Source organism: Arvicola amphibius, chromosome 6, assembly GCF_903992535.2.
Source record: "Arvicola amphibius chromosome 6, mArvAmp1.2, whole genome shotgun sequence".
Taxonomy (NCBI): Eukaryota; Metazoa; Chordata; class Mammalia; order Rodentia; family Cricetidae; genus Arvicola; species Arvicola amphibius.
The window spans coordinates 13,405,214-13,414,774 of record NC_052052.2 but is presented as its reverse complement, the minus strand read 5'-3'; the positions used below and the strand labels follow the sequence as shown (position 1 = coordinate 13,414,774).

At 49.2% G+C, this 9,561-nt stretch overlaps 1 protein-coding gene across 1 annotated transcript; it reads left to right on the top strand.

Annotated features, from left to right (window-relative positions):
* Nucleotides 1-8,266, top strand: LOC119816486 (aflatoxin B1 aldehyde reductase member 3-like). Its single transcript, XM_038333197.2, is given in 8 exon segments — nt 1-60; nt 62-218; nt 3,597-3,784; nt 3,971-4,075; nt 4,291-4,387; nt 4,631-4,730; nt 6,812-6,941; nt 7,831-8,266. Coding segments are annotated over 8 exon segments (984 nt in total). The 5' UTR covers nt 1-15; the 3' UTR covers nt 7,993-8,266.
* Nucleotides 8,267-9,561: the final 1,295 nt, after the last annotated feature.

Below are 9,561 nucleotides of genomic sequence, written 5' to 3'. Positions count from 1 at the left end.
TCTACCAGAGCCATCATGTCGTCTGCTCGGCCCGCCACTGTGCTAGGTGCCATGGAAATGGGGGGGCCGCATGGATCAGACCTCCAGCGCCTCTTCGGTCCAAGCATTCCTGAAGCGGGGCCACACCGAGATCGACACAGCCTTTGTATATACGGAAGGCCGGTCCGAGACAATCCTGGGCAGCCTGGGGCTCGGGCTGGGCCGCAGTGGCTGCAAAGGTAACAAAGAGTCAAATCTGTCATCCCCTGCTCCAGCACAGCTTTGTCCGGCTCCTGGAGCACTAGTCTCCCCTTGCCCACCCAAGATCTCTGAGAACTGCACCTCTTCAGGCATTCAAACTCTTCAGACATATCTAGATTTCGTTTTGACAGTCTCCTTCCACACTCTGTTCTGAAAAAGTAGCTGAGGATCCTCCTCACACTGTGTGCCTAGCTATAGTTCAGCCCGGACCCATGTGGCTAGCCTGTGCATGGGATCTGCGCTGTTGCCAGCAGGTGCCCTGGAGACACCTTATCTACAGGACTCCTGTCTCTGTGGCGCTGCTCAGCACCACCATCCCAGACAGAAACCTCCTTCCTCCTTTTCTTATGGCCCTGGATCCTGTAGATAGTGAGCCTGTTGTTTAACAGGGCCTCATGCTTCATTGCGGTGGCGGTCATAGAAACCAGTGTCACCAGCTGGAGAGATGGCTCAGAGGTTAAGAGCACTGACTGCTCTTCCAGAAGTCCTCAGGTCAATTCCCAGCAACCAATGGTGGCTCATAACAATCTATAATGAGATCTGGTGCAGACAGAATACTATGTATGGATTATGCACATAGATAATACAATGTGTATTATGTACATACATAATACAGTATGTATGTATTATGCACATACATAATACTTGTATTGTTTACATACACTATGTATGTAATAAATACATTTTTTTTTTTTAAAGTTAAGAAAAAGCCGGGCGTTGGTGGCGCACGCCTTTAATCCCAGCACTCGGAGGCAGAGGCATTCGGATCTCTGAGTTCGAGGCCAGCCTGGTCTACAAGAGCTAGTTCCAGGACAGGCTCTAGAAACTACAGGGAAACCCTGTCTCGAAAAAAACAAAAAAAAAAAGTTAAGAAAAGAAACCAATGTTTTTACACAAAAGGAACAGGGGCCTGGAGCTATGCAGCTGTCTTGAGCTTGTCTAGTCTACACTCAGTTAGTCCCCTGCCTCAGCCTCTCAACAGGCAGCGCTGCACTTCTCTGGGCTGCTGCTATGCTGTATGGAACCCTTCCTCTTCCATTGCAATCTGACCACTGCCCCACTGTCCTATGGAGTTCACAGCACAGTGGGATCCAGAACAGAAGCAGACCTGCGCACTTGGTGCCCTGCTGTTTCTAGATCTCCCAGCTACCTCCCAGTGAAAGGAGGAGTTGTATCTTGTGATAGGATCTGACTACACAGCCCAGGCAAACCTAGGATCTATGTGTAGCTCAGGCTGGGCTACTCCTGCCCAGCTTCCAGAGTGCTGGTGTTATTTATACCTTACGTTACCCATTATGACCACCAGAACCTGGATCTGACTCCTGATTGAAATTGCTTTTTTTTTTTTTTTTTTTTTTTTTTGGTTTTTCGAGACAGGGTAAGCCCTCCCTCCTTCCCCTGTTTGAATTCAGGGCTGCTTGGGCCAAAGCCACAGCTCAGCTCTGAGGCTGATGTCCCATTAGGAAGGTCAAGTAATGTGGGAGAATGGAAAAGTCCCAGGTATGTGACTCGGGAGTGTCAGGGACTCCACTGACTGCCATTGGCTGCTGAACTGGCTTCTCAAGTGTGGAAAGTGCCTTTTACACGTTCATCCATCCATCCATCCATTCATCCATGCATGTATCCATCCATCCGTCTGCCTGCCCGCCCATCCATCCACCCACCTGTCTGTCCATCTGTCCATCCATCCATGAATCCATCTGTCAGTCTATTCATCCGTCCATCCATCCATCCATCCATCCATCCATCCATCCTTCATCATCTTACTCATCTATCAACTCACCTACCCATCCACCCACCCATTGATCATCCACCCATCTGTCCATTCATCATCCATACATCCTCTATCATCCAACCATCCCACTAGACTTACAGCAGGGGCAGGGAGAGAAGCAGGGACCCTCTCAGATGGTCCAGAACTGGCCTGTTTTCCCAAGCAGAGTCCGTAGCTGGCCCTGACTTTCCTTCTCACAGGTCCTCAGGAAAGCCTCTGCCATCTCAGTCCCCAGTTCCTTCTGTCCCTTCCTCCCCTGTCATCACACATGCCCTGTGTCCATGCTGCATTCAGGGTCACCTTACAAAACATCTGGAAATGACCACAGCACTCTGGACTAGAAGCATTCAGAGACTGCCCCACCCACAAACCCAGGTCTAATCTCCAGACTCCAAGTGGGGTGCTATGGGACCGTTTGCCTCTAGTCTGTTGTCTTTTCTCTATCCCCATGTCCCTCACCCCAGACCTTCTTTCTCATGGTTTCTAAAGCCCTCCTGCCTATGAACAAATACCTTATTGTTCTTAGTTTGCTACCTTCTCACTTGCCCTAGACACTCAGATGAGATTCTCAGGAACCCCTGTGACCCCAGGCTAGCCTCTGCCTCCCTGCTCTGACCCCTGTGGAACCTCAACTTCTCCCTGTACTCTGCAAGGCCATGAACACAGGTCCTCAGCATCCACCAGCCCCAGTGCCTGCTTTGGTTCATCTACGTGCCCGGTAGGTAATTGTCACAGGGAGGATACCAACCACTCTTCATGTTCATTGTCAGTTATGCCTGTGAACCCTCAGGGCTTCTCCGTAAGCCATTATCACTCCCATTGTCATTTACAGTTGGCAGCATAGAGGAGCACTCAGTTTAGTCAAGGCCACAGCTACTAATGGCAGAGCTGCAATTTGAACTCAATTATATCTGCCTTTGTCTGTCTGTATATTTCTTAATTTTCTCTCTCTCCCCATCCATTCACCCTCTCTTCCTCCTTTCCCCTCATCTTTTAGATACAGTGTTTCATATAGACCTTGATTTGTACTGTATGGGCAAGGATGACCTTGAGTTCAAGTAGAGGTGAAACTTTCCTTTCCTGATTGCAGGATCCCAAATAATCACACAGAAACTTCTATTAATACCAAATTGTTTGGCCTATAGTTCATGTTTATTACTAACTAGCTCTTACATTAGCCCTTACATCTAAATCAACCCACTTCTAATAATCTATGTATTGCCATGTAACAGTGGCTTTTACCAGTCTGCTGGCATGGTTTTTCTTGGGCAGTTTCTTGTCTCTCTTTCTAGTCTTCCCCTCCTCATCTGACTCCCCAGTTTGAATGTTCCACCTAACCTTTTCTTGCCTGGTCACTGGTCAAACAGGTTTTTTTTATTATTAACCAATAGGAACAATACATGTTTATAGTGTACAGAAGCATGCCATAACACTTGAGTTCCTGCTTCCTTCCTCCAGCTCTGCAGATTTAGGATTAGAGGCAGGCACAACCATATCCAGTCCAGTTCTGTTCCTCAACTGTTATGGTAGATACTATATTTGATAAAGTGACTTGAACTTGCATTTTTTCCCCCCTGGAAAGTGAAAATTGCAACCAAGGCTTGTCCAATGTTTGGGAAGACATTGAAGCCTGATGATGTCCGGTTCCAGCTGGAGACGTCATTGAAGCGGCTGCAGTGTCCCCGGGTGGACCTCTTCTACCTACACATGCCAGACCACAACACCCCTATAGAGGAGACGCTGCAGGTCTGTCACCAGCTGCATCAGGAGGTGAGTGTGGTCCTGAGCTTGGGGAGATGCTCTCTGACCTTTCCAATTTAACCCTACTGGGGGAGTGGGTGCTGGCCACATAGAGCAGGGTGGTCACAGACCTCACTCCAGGCTCCCCACCCAGTCAGTCCCCCCTTCCTGGTCTCCTGGACTGAGCTGGGCTCTGATGGAGTCTCTCCCCTGCAGGGCAAGTTTGTGGAGCTTGGCCTGTCCAACTATGTCTCCTGGGAAGTGGCTGAGATCTGTACCCTCTGCAAGAAAAATGGCTGGATTATGCCAACTGTGTACCAGGTGAGAGGAATCTGGTGTTTTAGGACCATCCAGACTTTGGGGTCTAAGGCTCCATTGATTCTCGATCTTTGGCATGACCATGAGACCTGCCAACAGCACTGTGTGAATGCCCTGATTGTCAAGGTCTGGGATTGTTCAGGACTAAAGTGAGGGATTTAGGAAGATACATTTGGTGTCTCTTGACATGTCCTCCCTCTCCAAATGTCTCCCTGCAGGGCATGTACAATGCCACCACCCGGCAGGTGGAGAAGGAGCTCTTCCCCTGTCTCAGACACTTTGGATTGAGATTCTATGCCTTCAACCCTTTGGCTGGTATGGGCTCTCATGGGGACAGACCATGTGGATGTGTGGGTGGGTGGGCATGCCTGGCCTATGTTCCCCTTATTGATAGCCTGGTGGATGCTCATCTCAGACCTGGGAAGTCTGGAGCTTCGAGAAGGGGTTCCTGGATCTCCTTATTCCAGGCTCCCTCCTGTTCTTCATTTCCTAGTAGGCAATGACCTGGCTATCTCTGGGAGGAGTCTGGACCAGGTTCTGACTGCTGTCTTCCTGCAGGTGGCCTGTTGACAGGCAGATATAAATACCAGGACAAGGATGGAAAGCAGCCTGAGAGCCGCTTCTTTGGGAATAAGTTTGCTCATGTTACCTTTAACCGGTGAGCTATGATGAGGGGCTGTGTCTTGGAAAGAAGTGCTATAGGTTTCCTTGGTTGGAGGGAGGATCCTCGAGGCTGCTTTCCATGGGGACCCGCCCTACTGTGGTTTCAGCCCTAAGACTCTGGATGTTAGCTGCCCTGGGCATTGGAGGGATGTTCTTGCATTGTCGTAGGGATCGCCTGATGTACATTGTTACCCTGTGTGTGATTCTTGGGAAAAGCTCTTCCACTGCCAACAGTGAGAGGACACTCCAGATGGACTTGGGGGAGCCTGGAGCTTGGTGCTGATACAATGAATCTTAGTCCTGTGACATCTTGTTCATAAAATTGTCATCATTGTCTCAAGTGGTCATAGGTGAACAATGTTCCTTTCTTTCTTTCTTTTCTTCTTTCTTTCTTTCTTTCTTTCTTTCTTTCTTTCTTTCTTTCTTTTTCCTTCCTTCCTCCTCCTCCTCTTCCTCCTCCTCTTCCTCCTTCTTCTTTTCTTTCTTTCTTTTTTCTTCCTTTCTTCCTTCCTTCCTTCCTTTCTTCCTTTTTTCTTTCCTCCCTCTCCCCTCTTTCTCTCTCTTTCTTTCATTTAAGTCAACATCTTGTGAATCCAGGTTGATCTCAAACTTGCTTTATATTTGAGGTTGACCTTGAACACCTGATCTTTGTGCCTTCACATAAAGACTTAGGACATTTGTTTCCGCCCCCCCCTGCACAGGGTTTGTTTGTTTGTGTGTATGTGTGTGTGTGTAGCACTGGTTGTCCTGGAACTCACTCTTTAGACCATATTGGCCTTTTTCTTAGACATCTTCCTGCCTCTGCCCCCTGCATGCTGGGATTATAGGTGCCACTACCACTTGGGCATTGAGCTAGGATTCTTAGTGTCTTTTACAATGCTGTGATCCAAGTTTTAAATATCTAAAAATGTATCTGACTGGGGAAACTGAGGCAGAAAGATTACAAGTGCAAGACCTGCCTATTGCCTGGGGATTGAGTGCTCAAAGCTCTGGTTTTGATTCACAGCCATACAAAATAGAAAGAAAAAAAAAGAAAAATTATCAAAGATTCTATCTTTCTTTCAAGAGACTTTTTTTGAGGTTGAGTTTGACCCAGTATAGTGCACAATTTGTGATACTCCTGCCTGAACCTCCTGAGATGTGGGATCAGGTGTATGTGTCCCCATGGCCAGCCACGGTGTGGAACTCTTACACTCTCTTCCCCTCTGGCATCTTAGCTGCCATGTCTCCAAGGCTCATTGCTAAGCATAGGCAGATGCATTTGCTATTTGTAGTCTCTGGAAAGGCCCAGCAAGCAAGCTTCCTGCAGGAGGCTCTGATATTGGTTAGACTGGAAAAATCCAAAGTTAAAAGCAGTGAGCAGAAGGTGTTAGCCTGACTGTTAGCTTGATTCAAGCCTGACCTGTTGGGAGTGTGCTGCTCACTGTCAGAGCAATGGTTGGGTGTAAGGATGCCTTTCCTTTGATGCTCAGCACCGCAGGACTAAATGGCAACCACAAAGAACCCCTAACTCCAGCCTCCCCCACTAGCTGTCTGTGATCCTTCCATCTGGAGTACAAACCACTGCCTTGACCAGCGGTTCTGCAGCTATTTTCACACACTGTCAGATCCCAGGGTTCTCCTATGGAGAATCAAGGCCTGCTGCCCTTCAGCATACATTGCGATCAGCTTCTCTTCTGATCATGTTGCTAAGACACGCTGCAGGGAGAGTGTTCCTTCCCTCAGGAAGTAGACCAGTGAGTGCAGGGAAGGGAGGTGACCACAGAAGCCAGACTGCTGCCCAGGACTTTAGCCTGGGTGACCCAGGGCTCCCAACTGTGGTGTTGTGGCAGCTGAGAGTCCTCACTTAGGCTGCTGTATTATTAACCTTTGACGAGCATGCAAAGCACCAGATTCTTGTCCTCTGTGTCTCTTGCTGACCTGACAAGGGGCCTGGAGACCTCTGTGTTCAGACACTGAAGGAGGCAGAGCTCTGCCTGGCGACAGAAGACACCTCAGGGATGCAGGTGTTAGGTCACCCTCTAGTGACCCCTAAGAAATTGGCCACATGTCACTGTGCCCCCTGCCCCCATTCAGGTACTGGAAGGAGGAACACTTCAAGGGCATCGCTCTGGTGGAGAAGGCTCTGAAATCCAGCTATGGCACCAGCACCCCTAGTATGACCTCGGCCGCCCTGCGGTGGATGTACCACCACTCACAGCTCAAGGTAGACCAGCAGGTCCTGGCGGTTTAGCCTCTGCTGTAAAGTCTTGGGGGGGGGGCGGGGAGTGAAGGCATGGATTTGGGGGGGTTGGGATCCCACTGTGACTCCATTCTCTCTGGCCCAGCTTCTCCCAGGCTGGTGACTGTGCGCCAATGACTGTGTGAAGCCTAGTCATCTGGATTCTTTTACTTAAAGATCTAGTTATTTTGTCTGTGTGAGTGCCTTGCCTGGTGGCCACATGTGCTTGTAGTGCCAGCAGAAGCCAGAAGAGGGTGGCACATCCCCTAGGATTGTAGTTACAAGTGATTGTGAGCCAGAACCATGTGGGTAGTGAAAACCAAATCCAGGTTGTCTTCAAGAGCAGAAACTGCTTCTAACAGTTAATCCATCCCTCCAGCTCCCATGATCTCCATTTCCATATGGAGAAACTGGTTCTCCATATGAGCAAGAGGTTTTCTTGCTAATGTCTCACAGCTCCATGGAGTAGGAAATCAGCATAGATTTGACTCTGAAAAGTACATTAAAAACGAAATTGTTTATTAACGTCCCTTCCAGCACTCCCTGGAGAGAGAAATCAATTCCGTGTACCTGGGAGCATCTCTTTCCGCCTGCTGTCCCCACTTCTTCTCCTTAACCTGTTTCAGTGTGGGCATTCTGGGGTAATGGTGCCCTTTAGTTCTTGGTAAACGTCAGGCCTCAAGCTAAGTTTTTCCCAAACTGTCCTGCAGGGCAGAGGAGCCTGACAGACCTTGGCTGTTTGGAGGCAGTAGTCATTTCTCCTAGAAGCAATACTCAAATGAAAACAGATCCCCAATTTCAGCAAGCGATGGGCAGGAGGGGGGCAGGTCAATGGGATGGCAGATGTGTGCTGGAATTTGTATGTCCCTTGCAGGGCGCCCATGGGGATGGAGTCATTCTGGGCATGTCCAGTCTGGAACAATTGGAGCAGAACTTGGCCTGCGTTGAAGAAGGGCCCCTGGAGCCAGCTGTTGTGGAGGCCTTTGACCAAGCCTGGGACCTCATTGCCCATGACTGTCCCAACTACTTCCGCTAAGCTGGTTCTGACTTGGGGAGGTGTAGAGGTCACTGCCTGTCATTCTGTGTTCTAGCCTGGCTAGTCTGGGCTGTGCGCTGAGTCAGCTGCTCTTTCCCTCCTCATCCAGATCTCTGATGGTTTTTATTTTGTTTTGTTTCTTTCTATTGCCTTGCTCCACACCCAGTTGTCTTCAGTGTGAGAGCTGCCTGAGCTCTCCCCACCACCTCCTGTTGAATAAAACCTGCCATGGCTGTAGCTCAGACTGCAGCAGACATGGCCTTATTTTTTGAAATTCGTGTGGTTTACTCCTTGCTTTCCTTCTAGGGCCCAGGGGAAGTGAGCAGGAGTGTGCCTGGTCCTCAGAGGGCAGAGGCCCCGGGAGGCCTGCTCTGTAACAGTGGGGCTTGGTGGTGGCTCAAGTCAGAAAAACATCCAGGTTCCTTCTGGCACCGGGCATTGCCTTCCTCCCCACCATGGAGCCCCACAGCAGTGGACAGCAGCTCTGACTCAGGTGAAGTCTCCTCGTCCATGTACAGCATCAGCTTACCCAGCTCGCAGGCTGTGGACTTTCCACCGCCATCCTTTATACAGTGTACAGGCAACAAAAAGATGAAAGGTCTTCTTGTCAACCCAGGTTTCCCCAGACTCAGTTTAACACAGCACGAGATAGGTCCTTAGTGTGGGTTCAATCAGATCCCCAAGTGTTGTGGGACACTTGATTGCATTGTGACACTCTTAACAAAGTTTCACCTTGAATCAGGGTGTGGAGTTAGGGAATAACTAACCAGAATTAGCCATAGAGGTTTCGGAGGACTGGGTACATATAGAAAGACAGGATGTAGTAAGGCTTGGTTTAGAAAGATTTTCAGGCTTATCGATCAGGACAGGAATGACAGAGGAAGTCACTTGTTGTTTTTCTGCTGCTGCTCTTATTAGTCAGGTTTTTACCCTAGTATCTGATGCTCAGGTTTTTATTAATAATAAAAATTGAGATAAACTCATCATTTGGCATCCAATGTGAGGCACGAGATATCGAAGCAGCCTCTCACTGCTGGCTCTGCAGCTGCCCGAGTTGCCCCTTCTAGCAGGCTCTGTTATTCAGGCAGCCCATGCCCTTGCTTCCCGCCACTAGGGTTTCTCATATAAGTGCCCCCTTTTCAGGCAGCTTGCTCCCTGTTGCCATGGATTGCACGTTTTCCCTGAACCCCTTCCCATTCCTCAGAAGGGCCAGCTCAGCTACTTTGACATCCTCTCTGACCTCGAGACCAGCTCTCACCTGCTGGGGCTTCTGCTGCAGCTGCCTCACACCCTCAGCCCAGACTTTATGCATGCTGTTGCAGGTGCCTTCAGTCCCCACTCCCTCCATGGCAGAGCACTACTGTCTCTGAAGCTGTAGCCCAAAGGCTGTGCAGGGAGGGGTAGGTGAATATTGAGCAGTGTTATGTCAGGCTTGGTGGCAAGTGCTTCTTGTAGGCAAACTTTTCTTTCCTGCCTTGCAGGTTTGTAAATAACTGACACAGAGACTCAATATGAATTATAAATGCTCAGCTGATAGCTCAGGGTTATTACTAACTAGCTCTTACCATT